The sequence below is a fragment of the Plenodomus lingam genome, assembly GCF_022343315.1.
Source record: "Plenodomus lingam strain CAN1 chromosome Unknown contig_22, whole genome shotgun sequence".
In the NCBI taxonomy this organism is placed as follows: domain Eukaryota; kingdom Fungi; phylum Ascomycota; class Dothideomycetes; order Pleosporales; family Leptosphaeriaceae; genus Plenodomus; species Plenodomus lingam.
The window spans coordinates 835,828-856,959 of record NW_027093939.1 but is presented as its reverse complement, the minus strand read 5'-3'; the positions used below and the strand labels follow the sequence as shown (position 1 = coordinate 856,959).

The window sequence follows — 21,132 nt, the reverse complement described above, 5'->3', positions numbered from 1 at the left end:
TAATATTATACAGCTTACTACTACTACTAGTATTACCTTCTAGCGTATTAACTAGCGTATAAACAAGACCTAGGCCTAAACTAACCTTTATATTAATAGGCTTAAGAGCACTGCTAAGCGCACTACCTAAGGTATTAAGACTCTTATTATTAGTATTGTTTTTCCCTTGTTCCCTTTATATCTATTCTAATATTTATTTTCTTTAGGCCTAGGGTGCTACGCGCTAGCAAGCTATTAAAGCACTACCCTCCTTCTAACACCACTACTACTACTACTCGTACTTGTTAACTAAGTTGTCCCCTACCCGCAACGCGCGCAAGCGCCACTACTATTACTAAGAGACGTAGAGGCGTTAGAATAATATAAATAATAGTTTAGGGGGGGCTAGAGGGAGGTTAGTTATAGATAGTAATAGTATAGATACTGCTACCTAATTATTAGCTATATTATAAAACTTTAGTAGTAGGGCACTTGCTTAGAGTATTATAAGGATAATTAAAAGATTTCTCCTATACCTTTCTACTTCTTAATTATAATAAAGGTTTAAGTTATTATTCTAGTTTCCTTTTACCTTTACTTCCTAGTTTTTATGCGTATTAGGCTATTATTATACGTGGCATCCCTATACTATTCCTTAAACCTATCTAGAGCCTTAGTATCCTATACTACCTCTAGCGGGTGCTATGTTAGATTAATATACCCCTTCTATTTTACTAGGACTTAACACTTCCCTTTTCCTCTTATATTCTTTGTATAAAGGATCTCTTCTACTTCCTATTTATCTAGCGTTATATCTTTATTTTCTAGAGTAACTATTAGACCTAGTTATAAGTCCTGAAGCTTCTAGCTTAGTAGTAGGTTATTAGTAGCTCTCTCTAGTAGATCTACATGCATAGTCTTATGCAAGCTCCCTAGTAAGTCTAATACTACTATAAGTAGAGTAGGAACTTCTATTACTTTGTACTTAACCTATAGCTAGTTAAACTTTTTACTTAGTTAGTTTATTTTTATATTGCGTATTGCAAACTAAACTATATTACCTTTTAGGAACTTTTTAGCTAGGCGTTAGGACTAGTTTATTGCTTCCTGTTATTATTGCTATTAGAATATAATAGTAGCTTGCGCTAGCTCTACACCCCTCTATAGGTGTAATAAGAACGCTATAGCCTCCCTATAAGGATTCTTAGGCTTTACTAGTAGTAATATTAACTTTTATAGCGTGTCTATAGTATACCTATTTAAAAGTAGATTTAGGCTAATACTAGTTATGCTAGAGTCCCTATTATTAAGTGTAAGTTAGTAGGCTAGTAGGTAGTTAGGCTAGTTAGTCTATTTAAAGCATACTATTATACGCAGCACTGCCTGTACTTCTTAGTTTGCCTGCTCTATCCCGCTGTCTATCTAAGGGTGGTATGTAGTAGACAGTAACTAGTTTATCTTTATTATCTAGTATAATATTATCTAGAAGGATCCTAACTAGTCTAAACCTTAGTTAGTAATAATAGAGGATAGGAAGCCCTAGAACTGCTACTAGTTATCCTAGAAGATCCTTACATAATAATCTGCTGCTATAAAGACTATTGCTTTAAGCTAAATATATTTAGATAATCTATTAGTAATAACTAATAGGGACTAGGGTTTGCTATTATCTTTTATAGGTAGGTTAACTATAAAATCTATAGATATTTAGGACTAGTATTATAACGCGACTAGTATAGGTTGCAATAGACCCTATTAGCGCTTCTAGGAGATATAGGCACTATAATAATAGTAGTTTTAAATATACTACGCAATATCTCCTAATATTCTATCCTAATAATAGTCGCGGCGTAGTATTTAAAATATTGTATTCTTCCCTAGATATCCTACTAAACTTAATTTATATACTTGCTATATAATAGTAGTTATAAGGGGTTCCTATATTAGTAACTAAATAATACCCCTCTAGAGTAAAGTGCCGTGTACGCTAATTATATAGTCCCTAATCTATTGCTTTATATTAGCTAAAACTAGGAAAGACCTAGCGCCTTTCTAAACTGTATTAAGACGTACTTAGTATATCTTATCTTCTAGTACTGCTTTGTCCTATAGTGTCTATATATACAGGTTAGCAAAGAGGCTAGCGCCCTTTAGTAACTTAGATACCTCCTCTACTTCTAACACTGCAACCTAAATTAATTTAGGGCGCATTACTAACTATAGTGTTGCTTTAGAGGAGTTTAAATCTTATAGTTATCTACTTAAGGTATTAGGTTATCCTATAAGATAGCTAGGCCTATACTATAGGATATACTAATATTTTAAAAGTTCCTCTGCCTAGCAGTACTATTACTTGCTTAAGCTTTAAAGGCTAGTAAAGTACTCTAAGTTTTTATAGTCTGTAAATATTATAAATAGCTTATAAATACTCTATAACTCTGCTAACTAATTTTTAAGATACTCTATAATAGTAAGTAATTCCTTATTGTATATAGTGTAGTTTTGTCTCTCTAGTGTTAGTGCTGTAGAGTAGTAAGCAACTAGGCGCTAGACGCCCCTAACTTTTTGCAATAAGCAACCCCTAAGAGTATATCCTAAATAGTCTACTTCTAATAACATTTCTCTAGCTAGGTCCTATTATATTAATACTAGTCCTAATATAAACACCTTTTTTAGCGCATTAAATGCACTTTATTCCTTCTCTCCCTATTAGAATAGGGTGTTCTTCCTAGTTAGTTAGTTTAAAGGTGCTGCTACTTTAGAAAACTTTGCGATAAAATTATAGTAGAAGTTAGTAAAACCTAGAAAACTCCTTACCTCTCTTATATTCCTAGGGGATTCCTATTCCTATACTGCCCTAAGCTTTTTAGGGTTAGGTCTAAGTAATTTGCCTGCCTTAATAATATAGCCTAGGTAGCGTACCTCCTTAATACTAAAAGCATATTTCTCTAAGTCTAGGTGTAGTCCTGCTTCTTTTAATAGTATAAGTACACGCTTTACTTTTTCTATATAGTTAAACTAGTCTCCTCCTAAATAAATTAAGATATTATTAAGGTAGGCTATTGTATATAATCCTAGTAACTCTATAAGCGCAGTATTAATATATTATTAGAAAGTAGATAGCGCACTACTAAGACTAAACAGACATACTAACTATTTATATAACCTAAACTAGGTGTAGAAAGTAGTTAAGGACTTATAACCTTCTACTATTCTAACTTTATAAAAGGCAGCGCGAATATCTACTTTTGTAAACTAATTTACGCTAGATAGTGTATGTAAAGTTTCCTTAATAAGTAGTAGTAGGTATTAGTCTAAGGTTATTATGCTATTAAGTATCTAGTAGTCTATACACAGACGCTAACTGCCTAACAGCTTCTTTACTAGCAATACTAGAGCTCTAGCTATAGAAGAGCTTGCTTAGATCTAGCCCTTATCTATTAATCTAGTAAGTTATATTCTTAGTTCTAGCAATTAATCACGCGACATAGGGTATAGGGGACCCTATAGGGGGTTAGGCTAGGTTCTATCTAGGAGAGTTGTTAACTAAATATAGTAATCTATACTACCTTAATAAGGCAGCAAACTACTTACTAACTCTTTATTAAACAGGTCCTTAAACTCTTGTAGTTCTAGTAGTAACTTTATCTTTCTAGTTTTATACTTAGGTTTATAGGGAACTATGTTACTAGAAATATAGGAGGTGTGTATATTAATAGGACTTCCCTTATTAACACTTTCTAGATATTTTGTTAGGCGTAAGTTATATATTACCTATAATATATCTAGTATATTTATTGTAAAAATTTGTACCTATATATCTTCTTACTAGGGTTCTTAATTTAGCAACCCTGCTATAACTAAACCTAAGACAATAGAGATATAGGTAGGATACAGACGTCTCCTACTTTCTTGTACTACTATATTTCCTGCCTTCCTAATTATTAATTCACCTTATAGAATGTCTATAATAACGCCCTCTCTATAAAGCTATAGTCTGCCTAGTATTAGTTAATAGGAAAGACTAGGTACTATATAAGCTAAAAGCTAAGACCACTAACTATCTAAATTATAGTCTAATACTACTAACTATAAAATTCTTATATCCTTAGCAATTCCCTAGGCATGTTATAAGGGTCGCGGGGGAATGTTAATAAAGTTCCTACTAATCTATCTTGCTAACTTTTCCTTAACTACACTAAAACACTAGCACCCTAAATTAACTATTGCTTGCACGTTCTCTACTCTACCTAGGAGGAGGGGAATAAAGAAAGGAGGATTATTTAACCTAGCCTTAATATCTAGGGGATACTTAATAGCCTCTACTATTAATAATTTCTCTATTATAGTGTCCTCCTTATACCCCTAACTTAGCCTAAGGTTAGGGGCGGCTAGTTTCCTAAATTAGTGCCGCTTGCTAATGCTACAACTATCTTAACACCTACTAGTTGTAGCAATAGGGTATTAGGGCATGCACGCATAAAATAACCGCCCTATCTACACTAGGTGTAGACCTTTGCTAGTTTCTGTGTATTAAATAGGTCCTGTAGGATCTAGTTAGGACATAATATTAGCGGTTTAGTAGGTATACTTAATAAGGCTGCTACCTCTACTATATTTGTGTTGCTATCCTAATCTAAGTTAGACTTCTACTAGGGTTCCTTAGACTTACTAGCCTAAAGGAAGCCTAGTTCTAGAGAGGCTATTTTAATGTCCACTATAATTATCTTGTATTCCTCTATAGCTGCGTTGTAGTTTATCCTAGAGACTCCCCTATTAAGGGAAACTAAGTATATATAACTATTAAGAGATTATTAAAGTTATAAAAGCTTTTATTTATTATCCTAGTATAAACCTCCTAACTATATAAGGAGCTATATAAAATTTACAAAGAACTTTATAAAAGGCTAATTTTAGCCCTAATATAAGTGTTCTAACGCGACTTAGGCGCACTCCTACCTGTAATAGTTGCTATAATAGAACGCTAGGTAGTTAAGAAACCTGCTTATATCCTAACGCTTGCGTGCACTATCCTTAAAGTATAGTGCTATAGCGCACTAGACTATAGGTAATAACTAGGACTAAATATATATAAACCTTGCCTTCTTATCCCTAATAAAGACCTTGTCTACACGTAGTTTAAACTCTATAGTTATTTACTAGGAGGAGAAGTTTACCTTAGTGCTATTATATAGCAAGCTAACTAGGAAAGGTTTATAGCATAAGGTAGGAGAGGGCAGAGGTAGCATGTTATTAAACCTAGCAGGCTTAGAGGAGGGTTAGGATAGAATCTAATTACGTATTTCCTTGTTCTATTAACGTAGTATAGCTATTATAGTAGAGTCTTAAGCCTATTATTCTATTAATCTATAGACCTATTATATTAGCCTTTCTACTATATTAGGTTGCACCTAGTTATTCTAAACATCCAGCGCGTCTATCTCTTATTACTATTATAGTATGTTTAGAAGAAGATACTAAAATATTATAGACTAGCCTTAAGGGAAGAATGTAATAAGCGTTAATAATAGTATTTAGTATCTTGAAAGAGAGATAAGCCCTCCACGCCTTTTTATAGGTGTCTAGTGTGTTCGCTTAGTAGTAGTGTTAGACTTGGTCCGTCTTGTGTTAGACCTAGGCTTGGGCATAAGCCTAAGTCCTTCACAGCAAACAGGACTAAAGATGTATGTACTTAACCTTTTATCCAGCAGAATCCTATTTAAGCCTTGTAAGGTGCAACTGCAACCATGTAGTTTGTATTGGCATAAATCTAACTATAAAAGACTTAGGCTTATCAAGCCTAGTATAATGTTCGTCCAAACTAAAATACCATCTGCAAGTGCAATAGCTTTAAGCTAGACGTCACAAAAATAGTCTAATAGTTAAAACATAAAGTCTAAAGACCATGCGCAATACCTAGTATGATAACAGATAGACTTTATATATAGGGCCAATGTTTTACTTGATGTTATCAAGTAAAGCAAATTTTGTGGCTTGTGAGTGGCTCTCCTGGCGCCCCGTGTTACCCCACACGCCTCTATCTGCGCCGCTATTCCCTTCCTGCGATAATACCCTAGCCAAGAATATTAAGCAGAAAACCAAGGACAACTAGGATGCAACATTATTAGACTATATACGCGCTTTCTGCGAGATAGGGGCGTCTCTGGTGTCTGAAAACGTTGTGACATATTTGTATCAAGTTAACGATACGATAAACAAGTACATTTAGGGTTCTACTGTACGGTAGCTAAGATAACAGTATTTAAATATAATGTTACCTGGCGAACACGTTTGGTTGACGAAATGGTTGCACGCGATATCCGCCACTATGACCGTGCGGGCTATCGCTCTCCACTACAAGACCCTCCCTGTTAGTCGAGCCGCACGGGGAAAGGCATCTAATATCCTAGGTTAGATTGACTGTGCATAATCCAATCTACCGCATACCAAGTTATGGTATGCAATCGCAGCGCAAGCATTTGATAGTCCTTGGAGCTTGGCCATCACAGGTCTTAGATAAGACTATGAGACAGGCCTACCAGCATTCGACTTTCGCTCCTAAGGCCGCCGTATTGGACCCATATACTGGGCAGATCCTTGGAAATGTAATGTAGGTCATTTTGAGATCTGGAGATTTAAGATCTCAGGGACCCTCGTACGGCTAGATGCTTGACCACCAAGTCGGTTCAATTTGAGCTCTTCGAGTAGCCACTCATATAAACAGCATACCCAACATACGGAATTTATCTGCCGCCACCCTGGCTCCATCAGATCCACTCGAACGACAGCCGCTCCTGCAACAAGCCTCTTCACGACCAGGTATTTCAAGATTATCACTCGCTTCTGAGGACAGACGTCATTGGAGCGGGGGTCTTGAATCCTACGAGGCGACTGCCTCAAGCAGCCGAGAGCACAGCTTCTTAAAGCCTGTTGTAACTTCTACCATATTTCATTCAAGTGATGAAGGATCCTACTTTCCCGCTGCAATCATGGAGAAGCTTAAAAGTTCCAAAGTCGCTTATTGGTCGAACAAGTTTGCTGTAGAGAGCGAGCCTGGCCTTACTACTGCACAGCTCATGCTGTTCAACGATGATCTTAAACCTGTACGTATCTCATCCCTAATTTATAGCCATTCTTGCTAATCAAGCAAAGGTTATCCCAGAACTACGCAAATGGTCCGCTAGAAATTTCGTTTTCTTCTGGATTGGTACGTTGATGGGCATGTTTCCCTGTGTATAGGTACTGACGTCCAATAGCTGATTCCTTTAACATCAACACATGGATGATATCCTCTGCCAACATCGTTGATGGCCTATCCTGGTGGCAGTCTTGGATATGTGTCTGGGTAAGAGGTATACCAGTAATGCGAGAAAACCTTGATTTAATCTGTTGTTTAGTTTGGCTACAGTATTGCGGCATGTTTCGTATGTATGACTGGTCGTATCGGTGCTACATATCACATCTCCTTCCCAGTCGTCAACAGAGCTTCATTCGGGATCTGGGGAGCGCTGTGGCCTGTCTTTAATCGCGCGACGATGGCATGCATTTGGTATGGTGTGCAAGCCTGGATTGGAGGGCAATGTGTTTACCTGATGATTCGTGCGATATGGAATAGCTGGCGTGATGTATGTTCTTTCTCTTGAGCGGTCTGATCTCGCTGACAGCCAATAGACCGCAACCACAGGCCCAGGTGGTATCTCAAACGGAATTCCAAACTCAGGGACTAACACTGTACTCTTCGTATCCTTCTTCCTTTTCTGGCTGGGCTCTCTACCATTTATCTATCCCCCGGTTTACAAAATCCGGCATCTCTTCACTGTCAAGGCTGCTGTGGTCCCCGCGGCCGGTGTCGCTTTTTTCATATGGGCTGTTGTCAGGGCTAAGGGCCTGGGTCCTATCATTCACCAACCAGGATCCAAGTCCGGCTCAGAGCTCGGTTGGCTCATGATTCGCGGTATAATGAGCGCCATCGCCAACTTTGCAACTCTAATTGTAAATGACCCCGATTTTGCACGTTTCGCTACGAAGCCATCAGACGCATTCCTCCCGCAACTTATAAGTATCCCGGTTGGTTTTGTGGTCACCTCCTTCATTGGCATTATCGTATCTTCATCGTCCACAGTAATCTTTGGCCAGGCGATCTGGAACCCTCTAGACCTGCTCGAGGCCTTCCTCAACGAAGGTGGTTCTGCACAACGATTTGGCGTTTTCTGCATTGCTGCAGCCTTCACTCTGGCGCAGCTTGGTACGAACATTGCCGCCAATTCTGTTTCTGCTGGCACCGATCTCACAGCTTTGGTTCCCCGCTGGATCAGTATTAGACGAGGAGGATACATCTGCGCCCTCATCGGTCTGGTCATGTGTCCTTGGAACCTGCTCTCATCTACCAATAACTTCACCACTTACCTGTCTGCCTACTCAGTCTTCCTTTCTTCCATTGCAGGCGTCATGATCTGCGACTACTATTGGGTCCGAAAAGGGTATTTACAGATCAAAGATCTCTACTCTGGTAAAAGGACAGATCCCTACTATTACACTTTTGGTTTTCACTGGCGCGGCTATGCCGCCTACATTGCCGGCATCCTGATCAACGTAGTTGGATTTGCAGGAGCAATTGGTCGCGAGGTCCCAGTTGGCGCGAGGCGCATCTATGACCTAAACTTCTTCGCTGGCTTCATCGTCTCTGCCGTCGTGTACAAGATACTTTGCATCATCTCACCGATTCCGGCAACGAGTGATAAGTGGTTGGAGGTTGGCAGTGAGATAAAGGATGTCTCTGTCGCGTACCAAATCAACGAGTATGATCGATATGATGAGGAGATGATGCAAGGTGGTAATGGGAAGTTGTCGCAAGATGCGGATGGCAAGCCAATTCCTGCGAAGAAAATTTAGCCACCCTGCTTTTGAAGAAGGCGCTTCCATGGTTCTCAAGAGCTACTTCACTTTTTTCCTCAATTTACTGGTTCACGTTGCTCCTAGATGTCCGGCCCGTTAGTACCAAACACATTTTCTTCCGAACATAATTGTTCATTCCGTCAGCACTGTTTTGAGAGGACCAATAAATGAACTCGTAATACTTCCCAAGCACCAAGTACAGCGCCGACGACGTTTTCCTGGTAACAATAGCATTGCTGGATATTTTGCTGGGCTTGCACAAGCGTCATGTGTATGCATGCATTCTGATAATTATCGCTCAAAGCCGCTTTCACACTGAAACTGCTGATATCTAGCTGCATGCTAATTGTGCGAGCTGACGATTCAATGCAGGGAAAACATTAAACGGTGCCTTCAATATCGAAGTGGCCTTCAATACCGTAGTAAGGGGACTCAATATGTCTGGCAAGTATCTTCTACAAAGGCGAGGATTAGCCATATTCTAATGACTCTTGTCCACAAGTTCGTACATAGCCGGGGCCTGTACCACCATTTCCTGAGGCTGCAGCGCCTGCATCCCACCAGAGCAGTCCTGCACCTTGACGTCCCTCAACTGAGCTAACACCTCTAGCTAATACTAACCTGATCGAGGGACACGATGACCCCATTAAAGGCCTCAAGGTAATCCGTGTTCCAGTTGACTTTAGTATCGAGCTTGGGAACCTCATCGAAGAGCGTCGATGAAACCAATGGATCCGCAAACTCCACATACAGATCAAACTCTTCTTTGAGCGTGCGAATGATCGCAACACCCTGAGAATTGCTCAAGATGCTCTGTCCGCGCTTGAACCCGAGCCCAACAACCACAATCCTGAGTGGACTCATATCTCTCTCAGCTTCTGGCATCTGCTCTGCCCTATCCTCAAGCAGTTCTCTCATAAAACGCCTGGCCACATTCCCCGGCCTCTGCCATGACAGTGCCGTTGCATGTTCCAGCAGTGGCATATCGCAATTGCTCAGCAAATAGTACGGGTTTACTGGTATACAGTGACCCCCTATTCCAGGCCCCAGCCGGAACGGCAAATAGCCAAATGGCTTTGAGGCAGCAGCTGAACTGACCTCGAAAGCGTCGATGCCCAGAGAGAAGCAAGCATCTGCCATTTCGTTTGCGTATGCGGCGCATACCATGCGTTGGCAGTTTTCGTAGAGTTTGGTCATTTCAGCGACTTCGGGAGAGGATACGGGCAGAATGGTGGGGAAGACGAGGGAGTAGAGAGTTGATATTAAGGAGAGGGAAGCCGGGCTGAGGCCTGATACTATCATTAGGATTTCGGTGAAGGAGGGTTTGGTGCGGCCGGGGTCAACTCGCTAGATTACGAGGTCAGTACGATGCAGAATTCCAGTAGGGGCTTGTGGGTCAGGTGAATAGTAAGAATGCTTGGCTTACCTCAGGTGACATGCCAGCCAAGAAACATTTCGTTGCCATAAGGGGTGACATCAATTTGCGTGTCATACCGACAGCAACGGAGCTCTCGATGATGACGGTGGATCCAGGCTAAGCATGCTCCTCAACCGTAGCAATAGCCTGGTGAAGGAATGTCATATCGACTTGCTTGTCTTCTGCGAGACTCGTAGGTACTGCAATCAGGATATGGCTTGCATCTCTAATGTCTGCCACTACGGTAAAAAATTGTTTACTGTAGAATGGTACGCTAGGGGTTTACTATATAGGTGTAAACTAACCTTGTATATACCTATAAATAGGTTTAAAGTAGTGGTTTACTTTTATTAAAGTAGTAGTTTACTTTTATAGTAGGGGTTTAAATTAAGTATAAAAAGTAGTTTTATTTCTATTATACGCTATAATACCTAACTAAGACTAAAAGGGGTAGAGAAGATTAGCTTTACGCTATACGCACATATGACATAATAATAAGTCATGATATTTTTACTAATAGGAGGTGGTGATAATAGAGGTGGTGATAGAGGTAGTGATACAGGTGGTGGAGGTGGTGGAGGTGGCGATAGAGGTGGTGGTAGAGGTGGTGGAGGTGGTGGAGGTGGTGATAGAGGTGGTGGTAGAGGTGGTGGTAGAGGTAGTAAAGAAGATTAAAGAAAGGAGGGGTAAAATACTTAAATAGTTAGTAGGAAACTAGATATTACTACGTAATACTAGTAGATGAATAGAAGTAGAAATAAAAGTAGTTTACTTTTATAGAATACATAGTATAATAAACCCTATTTAGGTTTACTTCTTCTACCTAAACTACTTCTTAGTCTACTTTAGATAAATATGGCTACTGTAAACCAGTTTTGTACCGTAGTGTGCAGGATCGACTGTATATGTGATCTGCAAGCCTCTCAATTCCTGACAGACCTCTTGTAATCTGCTTTCGCTCAGATCAAATGCAATGACAATATAATGTCTGGAGAAAGCTTTCACGAGCTGAGCTCCAATATAGCCAACTCCAATAATGGCCACACGTGGCTCTGGTACCTGCTGCGGGACGAAGAAATACTGCAGATGGGCAAATTCATCGCAAAAGTTTGTAGGTGGGGTGTCGAACAAGTCTAGAGGAGGAGTTAGAGGCAACATTATAAGCTCCAAGGAAATTCTGAAACCATCTGTTTTCGTAGTGGAAACTGTGTCGTCCATTCTGCTAGTGGAAGGTGACTCCATTGTGGTATAGAGTGTGAGATCAGGTTAGGGATAAGGAGTCACAACAAACTTTTATCTACTAATATTCTAAGAAGCAATTGGAGCAATTTTTGGCGAATATGTTGTCTGTGGTACATTCTGTTCAAAATGCTGCGGACATCCCAGGTGTAGAAAATCGTCCCAAAGAAACGTACTCAGCATCGCGACAAGGAATTTTCAAGTTGCATCGTCAACACTGTTGTAACCGTGGTAGGGGAACTCCAAGAAATTGGTCACGAAGCGCCTTCCCGTTGGTTCGTTCATCTCGGTCAACGATTAGTTGCATACCCTCGCGTTGTGGTCGAATGGGGTAGCCAGCTAATTGCACTTCCACAGGGCCTATGAGCTAGTGAATCACTGCTTCGCTAGCTGATGCATGACTGCCACCTCTTTCAAGAGGGTTAGTTGGACTCGAGTCTTTAATCATTTCCCTCCAAATTCTTTGTAGATCCTATGTCTTTACCGTATTCAAATTTTGTTTGGACAGTCCTGGAAGATAGGGCGTCGATTCGCTTCTCAGAAGATACAGTGTCTTGACATGACAATTTTCAGCACCAGAATATAGCCACTAAATCCTATTTCAGTGCTGATACGTTGGTCTTTGTTTAATTATAGCTCTTGAAAACAGGTGCAGTAATCGGTTAGTCCAAGCTCATTGGTCCGAATTAGTTTGGTTCGCTGGTCCCGGCGGGGATATTCTACCTAAAAGCTACCTAGCCTGAGGCTACTCCCTCATTTTTTCGACCAGACCCATACTACCACTGAAAAATCAGTTGCCTGAAAGCATTCTGGACGGGAATAATCTACATATGCCACGATTAATACGAGCCAAGTTTGTCGGTACTTTACTTGTAAGACATCGACATTATAAGCCTTGGATGTAAACCAACTACAGCGGCCTGCTGAGGAAGCGAATGCTACACTACCACTCTAAACAATCCAAACCGAGACGATGGCCGTAGTCATCGAATAGCGGCTGCCATGTGTCTGGAGAGAGATAGTACACCCTGCTGTCAGAGCGGTTTCCACAGTGCATAGTGCTAAGGCTTCGATAGTAACAACGTGTCCCGGCGGGACAGAACATGAGGCCACGTCCAATTGCGAGTCCAGGTAGCTTATTGTAGGACTGGTACCTAACATTGGCCCCAACAGTACCGTATAACAATGGGTTTTAGACACTCTACGTGTGAACAACACCGACCCGCATATTGTGAGCTTCCAAGTCGACACTAGACCGCCTTCAGGTCTGAGGCCAAATGGCCGTACAATTGCAGAACCATGGCAACTCAAGCACCGGACTTTTTTCCCCTCGTGTATCACACCTACACAACCTATTTCATTTTATGAGGGCGAGTTTTCGCGCTCCATAACCTCGAATCACCCTTGTTGTTGGCCCTACCACAAAGCGCTTCTCGATATGAGTGTTCTGCCGCCATTTCGCCCGCTTGCCTTGAATCTTCCTCGACCACCAGATCAGGCATACCTGCGACCAGAGAGCATGATCCTTGAGGCCATGTCTCGTGCCCTCATCCACAGTATATTTGAGGACATTGGGTATAACAACAATGTATCGCACACTGACACTCTTGTGAGCAACAACAGCCGAGAGGGAAAATGCAGAAAAGCCCCGAACTTCAAGGAAACAAACCCTGAGAGATGTGCGCATACGACTGAGCAGCTGGGTAAGCTGAATACGCAAGTGGATGAAAAGCCCCAATGGTCAGATCCCGATGGCTCAAAGACCAAACGGGCCAGGAAAATGATGCGACTACGGAAATTCGCTTTTCAATTCATCATCTTTGGGTTCAAGTTTGTACAGCTAATCTTGATCAACTATCTTAACTGATTTGCCTTAGTGGCTTCCTCCTCTTCGGTTCATGGTGGTTCAAAGGCTATCACTATGTCTTTGCGCCCTTCATTGCCGTTGGTGTACTCATAAACTTCATCGTCACAATGAGTCTTCTCGTGTGGCTGCTGTTCCGCAAAATCAACCCTGAGATCAAAGCTCCTCCGCCTCTCGATCCTGAAACGCTCATGCTCATCATCCCATGCTACAACGAGAATGAAGGTGAACTGCTGAGTTCAATAGACTCCCTTGTAGAGCAAAGAGGGCTACATGGCTATGCACGGGCTTGCTTCATCATATGCGATGGCAGGGCCCGTGGTCCGGGCATGACCGAAACCACAGGCGATTGCCTACTCGATACCATCCTCACTGAGAAGACATATCGCAAGCACATTGAGAAAGCATATATAGCATACGATAATGAGCCCATGGATGTAACCATACAGAAGGGTATCTATAGAGGTCTGCCATACTTTTGTATCGTCAAGATGACGAACAAAGGCAAGCGTGACGGTATAATTCTAATGAGCTCCTTCGGTACGCTCCTTGTCCTATAGCTCGTGATATTTCGATGGCTAATTATCAGTGTAGCTTACAAGTTTAATAAGCGAATGGAAAGCCCAAAGACAATCTTCTCCAACGAATTCTTCGGAGAGATGACATGCTTCTCTCTCGAGGATTGCGACATCGACAATTTTGACCAGATATTTGGAATGGATGCAGATAGTGTCTTTGATCCCTGGTGTATATGGTACTTGCTTGACGAAATGAGATACCCAAATTGCTACGGTGTATGCGGTGTCGTCTGGGTCGACTTTAAGGATGGCCCATGGAATCTCTGGCGCCTCATGCAAAACGCCGCTTACACCGTTAGCCAAGGACTTCCTCGTCTCCATCAATCCATCGTCACTTCTAAGGTGACCTGCTTACCAGGATGCTGCCAAGTGCTCAAAGTCTGGGAAGAAAATGACGGAGATGACACACTGCGAACGCTGTTCGGGTACTGCCCTAGTCCTTCTGATGGCATGCTCAAGCATTTACGCAGCGCATATAGCGAGGATCGTAACCATGTTTGCAACGTCACGCATTTTCCACATGTACAAACCCGACAGGCAATCCGAGCTGTCGCTTGGACTGATGTTCCTACCTCGTTATCCGTCTTTGCATCCCAGCGTAAACGCTGGTCCATGGGGGCCACGGTTAACGATATGGATCTTATGTTGGCCAAAAATACACAATGGTTTGAGCATGTTCGAGCGTTTGGCAATGTTCACGCTTGGTTTTGCAGCATTTTCATCGTGGGATCCCTCGCTGGACTGATCCACTCTGCCCGGCGTAGGTCCCCTCTTCCTGATCTAGATCTCATATCACTTACCCCTTTTAGACGTCCCCTGGTATGTTACTGTCGGGGTTCTCTCAGGCGTGATTGTCCAATACTTGTACATGCTTGCACTTACCTTCTGGATGCCTAAAACCCGAAAGGCGAAATGGCAATACGTAGCGGGACTCGTTATCTATATCATCACCGGGCCTTTTCTCACGCTCTACGTCCTCTTCTACACGACATGGCATCTGGATTCCTTCGACTGGGGGAAGACTCGACAAGTAATCTCTGAAGACACGGATGGATATGAAGCGGGAGAGAAAAAGAAACGGACATCCGAAGACAGGGAAGCAACTGCTGGACTCAGGAGATCAGCTCCCTGGTAACAAAAGCCTCATTGCGTATCGAGCAGATTGCGACTTCGTTCCGTGTATCTGGAAACGAACCTGTTTTTGTACATTACCGTACTTTATACATTGGTAGGTATCCCCCATGCTAGAGTTCTACTGTAAGGCCCTCCCTTTGTACCCTAATTGCAGGCCAAAGGACATTGGCAATCTCAGCCCCCATGAACATAAGGCGTACTTACTAATCACAGTGTGATTGGCCACACTCGTGAGAGAAGCCATGATAGCTTTACCATGCTTGGACATGACTCTCAGTTTCGGTAATGATTTGTAATGCAGCATATGGTATTTCCATGATCGAAGACTTGAGGTCCCCGTACTTCAAGAACAAATCCCGTGCAAAAAAAAAAAAGGAGTAGATGTGGTGGTGTCAATTGGAGGACGAGAAGCCCAAGAATAGCCAAGCAAGCCATTCGCATTGTCGTGTCGTCTCATAATCTAAAACTGGAATGCACGGACCACGTGCGGGATCGATTTGCATAGCCTCCTTCCCGGGACAGGGAAAGGATGTTGCAGCGCGAAGCAACAAGAAATGTGGAGCGGGACGCGTCTCATACGAAGAAAGAGGCCTAAAGTTCGTGGTTACCCTCTCTGTATGCGTCAGCAGCGAATCTAGAGTCTTATTTATGGCTTGACACGATTACGCTCTTTCGGTATTAGATAGTACTTCATTGCCACCCCTACCCTGATTGTACTCCTACAACTGCGAATTACCTATACACACTGGTGTACTCTAGAGAAAAAAGAACATCACTTTCACACCTCTGACCCGACCCGAGAACAAAAATCATGTTCGGGGAATTAAATCTCGTCTTGCTCGCCGCCGCAGCAGGCATCCAAGTCGCACAAGCAGACTTCATGGTCTACACCGAACCACCCATCCCCATCACTGCCGTCCCCTCCTTCGCAGCCCCCTCCGACGTAAGTATCTTCCATCTCAACCCCGCCTCATAAACCCCAAAACACCCATCCTAACGGAAACCCCGCACAGGCTGCAAGCTGGACAACCTCCGTCTTCCTCAACGCCCGCCTCGCCTATGGCCGCTTCACCTCTTCCCTCGGCGAACCCTACCAATCCTCGCTCACATCCGCGCGCTCCGAAATCGACGCCTGGGTCCGAACAGCACCCAGCAACTTCACCATTCCCCCAGAAGTCACAATCGCTAGTGAAACGCCAACCTACTTTTCCAAGCCGGACTGGTACGATGCGCTGCCTACTGGGGCGCGGGCGTTCAAGGAGCAGCAGGTTGCGGACCAGTTTAGTATCGTGAGGAGTGTGATTGCGGGGAGGGGGCCGACGAGTTCGAGTAGTAGTGCTGGGGCGGCGCCAACGGTGGCACCGCAGTGGATGAGGAAGGAGTTTGGTGTATTGGCTGGGGTAGCGGTGGCGGCGTTTTTGTGACGAAGTAACGTGTGCGAGGGAAAAAGAGAAATGGCGACGCGCTCATCTGTGATGAGCGTTTGTGAATGTGTTGCAGCTTCTGAGATGATGGATACATTCGATTTAGATATAGGCTTAACAGGCCGTTAGAGTATATACGCAAACCACAGTTTCCTTTCAGCCGATGTGGTCCTCCCATATCATCTCGACGACTCATGTCGACATCAGCATAGAGTTCAAGGTAAGGTGAAAGGATTACAATGAACTTCCCATGAACTTCCCATGAAAAGTATCAGTAATAAAAAATATTATCAATTCGGTATCAGGGCCCAATAAGCCAGAGTGTCCCATTCCAACCTTCTAAAGCCTACGCTGGAGCCGCTAAAATCTCTCAGTCCTCCCAAAACGCCTTGAACTGTAGTTCAAATCGATCGTACAAACAACCCCCCTGTCTCAACGACCAAATGACCAAGCATCCCGCCCACCAAACCACTCACCCTTCCTTTCTTCCTCCTCCAGCATAACCTTCTTCCCACACCCCGTACATCTCAGTTCCCTCTCGCCCTTGCACCCACAAACCTCCCCCTCCACACTCTTCTCCACCGGACTCATCATCCTGCGCTCCAGCCACCGCGCAAGCTCCGCATTCACACTACCCGTTACCCTCGCCACCCTCACCCCTCTCACCCCAAGAAACAGTCGCAGAACAGATGCATCGCAGCCGTCAAACATGCTCTGCCACACCCTAATCTCCAGGTACTCGGCACCGCTGAACGCAGCCGCCGCCTGTTGCGCGGAGAAGCGCGGATCCGTGTCCAACCGCATGCTAATCTGCCAGCGGCTGATCTTGGCGATGCTATCGGGGTTGATGACGGGTTGTGCGGCGGAGGTAAGATGGGGGAGTGCGGTGAGGATGGCGGGATGTGCGTGAAAGATGTTGGTAGTGTAGAGCATGTTTTCGGCTTCTTGGTAGATTTTCTTGCATGTGCGGAGGATTGCGGGGTGGAGCGTGGCTTGCTTGTAGCCTTGCGGGTTGAAGGTGGGGAGGTCGTGGGGGGTGGGTGCATTGGGGCAGAGGAGCGCCGTGTATATTTGGTTGCGGATTTCGGCCGGGAGGCGGAAGAATGGAGAGGCTGTTTGGGGATCAATGTATCGGGTTCCAGCGTAGTGTTGTGCGTTTGGGTTGGTTTGTTGTTGGACTGGCTCTTCTTTCTTGGCTTCTTGTCCCATTATTGGTGAGATGGGAGAGATTGAATTGAAATGCGCCGCGAAATCATATATGGACGTCATTCTTGCGTAAGTTTTGGCTTTGACCTTTGATTTATCTTTAGCAAGAGGAATTGTTCGACCTGTCCTCAAGCCTGTGCTGTGATTTGACCAAGAGATAACCGGACAGTGGAGTTGATGTTGGATTGTGTTCCGTAAGCAGATCAATTGACTGCAATGATCTAGGAGTTCGAGACTGCAACGATGGCCGATATGGATATAGTCGAGTAATTGTCCACCGTTGCTTTCGATGTCGTCTGTAGGGTAGGTTCTGGAGTTATTCCTAATCGGGCGATGCACTTCTTATCGGATGCGTATTCGTAGGTGATTGTGTTCAATGTTGACGGTGTGTATGTGACGAATTGTTACTGGCACTACTATCTTACTTATATACCAACAGACTCGGAAACACAATCCCAGTTTTACATTGCTGCTGAATGCACTTTGCTGTCCACCGAAACATCACACGTTGTCTGGTCGCGATCAGCCGGTCCGATACGCGATAACGCGGCATGCTAGAGGAACCTTGCAAGTCGCGCCACATTTCTGGGCGCATCACTCCACCACACATGACGAGGATGCGAATGCTGGAATGTTGAGTCTCAACCCTAAACTACGCGAGATTTCCCGATTGCTATTTTGGACGCAAGGCGAAGACTGCTACTTTGAAGTCTGCATAGTATGAATAGTTGAACTTTTGTGTGAGAGAGGAGAGGTGATATACTGAGTCGGCTTGCTGATGCCTCCACCCATCACCAAGTAGATCTTTCAGAGAACCATGGCAAGCCATGCATTGTGCAATCTCGCTATCAAAAGAATTCGAACCCAGAGAAGAAACTGTTGAACCAAGTTCACCGACTGCCACTCTACAACGTCAGCGCACTGACCAAAACAACACCAAAGCGTGCGTTGGAGATATCTCGGATGTGTGGCCGTGTGGTGTGATCGACAGAGTAGGACCTCCTCCATTCTTGTTCTTGCACATCGCCACGAGCCTCGAACTCTACCATCGAAATATTCCAGGCTGCTGACAGTGGGCCCGAGATTTCCCAAAAAGAGTATTGATACTGTCCACTCGCAGAAAATTCGGAAACTCGACAAAGTCTGGTGTTGCACAGCATTGTCATCATGACTTGATGCCAATAGGCCACAGCGGTTCACTCTTGAGTCACCATGTTGCTATCGTTACTCTGACTCGATAGATAAAGGGAAAATCTGGACCTCTATTGACCTAGAAGTTCTATGGAATCGACCTCGTCGAAATCCCGGATCGACGCACAGGAATCCTGTATAATGCTGCCTACGAACAAATACGTCAACTACCAAAACAGACATAAACCCCGTCACCTATCCCGCACCTCCAATCAAAATCTCAAAACTCATCATCCTTCACTATCCCGATCCCGAATGATCTGAATCCAATCCCGCTTACTTAACCCACCAACCCACCTCACATCACCCAGCCCACCACCATCATCACAAAGTTTCTCTCTACGCCCCAGATTACATTTGTTCCGGTTGCACCAAGCTCATGCCTCACTTTGTCGTTCCATGTTCGGTACCGCAAGAGCCGGCATAGAGGTGTCTGTCTAACGAAACACTTATAGTGTTCATCAACCATTCATGATTAGCCGGCTTGCCAACATGACCTGCGTATAGTGTGTGCAGATTGCGCGGTGATGTCGCCATGACCAGTGGATTGTACATTTGGGCATCAAGGCATGAGGCGTGACTATGCAGTATATTGAGGGGATAGGAATCAAAAGTGATGGATGTGGAGCGGCTATTGGACGTACCAGAGGTTGAAACATTCGGTATATAAGGCAAGTTTCATGTACTAGAATGAACAGAATAAGCATACAGACAAGTCTTCATTCATACGAATCATGATTTTCACGAGTATCTTCACCACGGCTGCGCTGCTCGCTGCTCATGCTGCCGCTCATGGCGCTGTAACTAGCTATGTAATCGACGGAGTCACGTACCCAGGGTAAGAGGCACCTCCATTCCATCTCTCCATCTTGCCACCCTTTCAAACCCCCCATTCATCTCTTCCCTCCCACTTCCTCTCCATTCCCCCTCCTCTCCCACCACACTAACCACCCCCTGCCCCTAAACCCAGCTACGAAGGCTTCGCCCCCGCCACCTCCCCCAAAACCATCCAACGCCAATGGCCAGACTACAACCCCACCCTCAGCATCACCGACCGCAAAGTCCTCTGCAACGGTGGAACCTTGGCGCCCCTCAGTGCCTCCATCGCGGCCGGCTCCAAGATAAAGGCAATCTGGAAGCAATGGACGCACGAGCAAGGCCCCGTAATGGTGTGGATGTACAAGTGTTCGACTGGGGACTTCAGCACCTGCGACGGCAGCGGGAAGAAGTGGTTCAAGATTGATGAGGAGGGCATGACGGCGCCGCCGCTGAGTGGGCGGAATTGGGGTACGGCGAAAGTGATGAAGAATTTGAGTTGGGAGTCGAAGATTCCGGAGGGGTTGGCGCCCGGTAAGTATCTGGTGAGGCATGAGCTGTTGGCTTTGCATCAGGCGAAGACGCCGCAGTTTTATGCAGAGTGTGCGCAGGTGAGTGGTTTCATCTCCTTCTCCTTCACCACAAGGTGAACTACCAAACTAACCACTCCATCCCCACCCCCCAGCTCGAAGTCACCGGTACCGGCACCGCCCAACCCAGCAACGACTACCTCGCCACTATCCCCGGGTACGCCGCACAAAGCGACCCCGGCGTAACTGTGGATACATACAACAATTCTATTACCACGTACACATGTCCCGGGCCCAAGGTGTGGAAAGGGTAGAGTATGGAAAGGGGTGCGAGAGTGGAGGGGGATGAATGAAATGCGTATGTTCAGGTGCATGTAAATTGAGGAAGCGTGGTGTTGGATAGATAGTCCATTTATCAACGGCGTTTGATGTGTATGAGCTCAATGTTGCGAGTGGCCTTGGGCGTGGTTGTTTAATAGTCGATATAGTTGTGATGTGGGAAGATGTGGTTGCGATAGTAGAGGTCGTGAGACGTCGGGTGGCTTGTTTTGTTGGTGCTGAAGACAGCTGTTATTGTAACGAGAGAAACCCTGATTTCTGGGCTTGTTATGCGGCAAGGTATTATTGCAGAGTACTGCGCTTGTCAGTAATTATGCATTCGAATCCACCCCGGATGAACAGAGATGGCGTAAAGGGACTGAGCAGTTTAGATTGTTTCCATTGCATTGGACGGCTCGTAATGTGCCCATGCTGGACTGTAGTATGAATAACAAGAAAGAAATACAGCCTATGCAACAGAGTCATATCTCACTGTTGCGAGAAAACGCCAGACGCCATCATCCCTTTGCCTGACACTATG

At 44.2% G+C, this 21,132-nt stretch overlaps 7 protein-coding genes across 7 annotated transcripts; 5 read left to right on the top strand and 2 right to left on the bottom strand.

The window, feature by feature from the left end:
• Positions 1-6,238: 6,238 nt before the first annotated feature.
• Positions 6,239-8,871, top strand: IAQ61_005660 (uncharacterized protein; the record flags this gene model as incomplete). Its single annotated transcript, XM_066096879.1, has 7 exons — positions 6,239-6,349; positions 6,390-6,589; positions 6,704-7,082; positions 7,132-7,186; positions 7,236-7,324; positions 7,377-7,604; positions 7,651-8,871. Coding segments are annotated over 7 exons (2,283 nt in total), but the record flags the coding sequence as incomplete, so codon positions are not given.
• Positions 8,872-9,254: 383 nt separating this feature from the next.
• On the bottom strand, positions 9,255-10,339 carry IAQ61_005659 (uncharacterized protein; the record flags this gene model as incomplete). The annotated part of the gene is made up of 3 exons (XM_003839900.1): positions 9,255-9,329; positions 9,496-10,221; positions 10,301-10,339. The coding sequence occupies 3 exons, from the start codon at positions 10,337-10,339 to the stop codon at positions 9,255-9,257; spliced, it is 840 nt and encodes a 279-aa protein (XP_003839948.1).
• A 988-nt stretch (positions 10,340-11,327) lies between these two features.
• On the top strand, positions 11,328-11,543 carry IAQ61_005658 (uncharacterized protein; the record flags this gene model as incomplete). Its single annotated transcript, XM_066096878.1, has 1 exon — positions 11,328-11,543. One exon carries the CDS (start codon positions 11,328-11,330, stop codon positions 11,541-11,543), a length of 216 nt encoding a protein of 71 aa, XP_065953229.1.
• Positions 11,544-12,302: 759 nt separating this feature from the next.
• IAQ61_005657 (uncharacterized protein) lies at positions 12,303-15,107 on the top strand (the record flags this gene model as incomplete). The annotated part of the gene is made up of 4 exons (XM_066096877.1): positions 12,303-13,360; positions 13,408-13,934; positions 13,989-14,732; positions 14,782-15,107. The coding sequence occupies exons 1-4, from the start codon at positions 12,969-12,971 to the stop codon at positions 15,105-15,107; spliced, it is 1,989 nt and encodes a 662-aa protein (XP_065953228.1). The 5' UTR covers positions 12,303-12,968.
• Positions 15,108-15,917: 810 nt separating this feature from the next.
• Positions 15,918-16,530, top strand: IAQ61_005656 (uncharacterized protein; the record flags this gene model as incomplete). The annotated part of the gene is made up of 2 exons (XM_003839904.2): positions 15,918-16,049; positions 16,120-16,530. The coding sequence occupies 2 exons, from the start codon at positions 15,918-15,920 to the stop codon at positions 16,528-16,530; spliced, it is 543 nt and encodes a 180-aa protein (XP_003839952.2).
• A 432-nt stretch (positions 16,531-16,962) lies between these two features.
• IAQ61_005655 (uncharacterized protein) lies at positions 16,963-17,799 on the bottom strand (the record flags this gene model as incomplete). The annotated part of the gene is made up of 1 exon (XM_003839905.1): positions 16,963-17,799. The coding sequence occupies one exon, from the start codon at positions 17,797-17,799 to the stop codon at positions 16,963-16,965; it is 837 nt and encodes a 278-aa protein (XP_003839953.1).
• Positions 17,800-19,625: 1,826 nt separating this feature from the next.
• On the top strand, positions 19,626-20,587 carry IAQ61_005654 (uncharacterized protein; the record flags this gene model as incomplete). Its single annotated transcript, XM_003839907.2, has 3 exons — positions 19,626-19,765; positions 19,898-20,354; positions 20,429-20,587. Coding segments are annotated over 3 exons (756 nt in total), but the record flags the coding sequence as incomplete, so codon positions are not given.
• Positions 20,588-21,132: the final 545 nt, after the last annotated feature.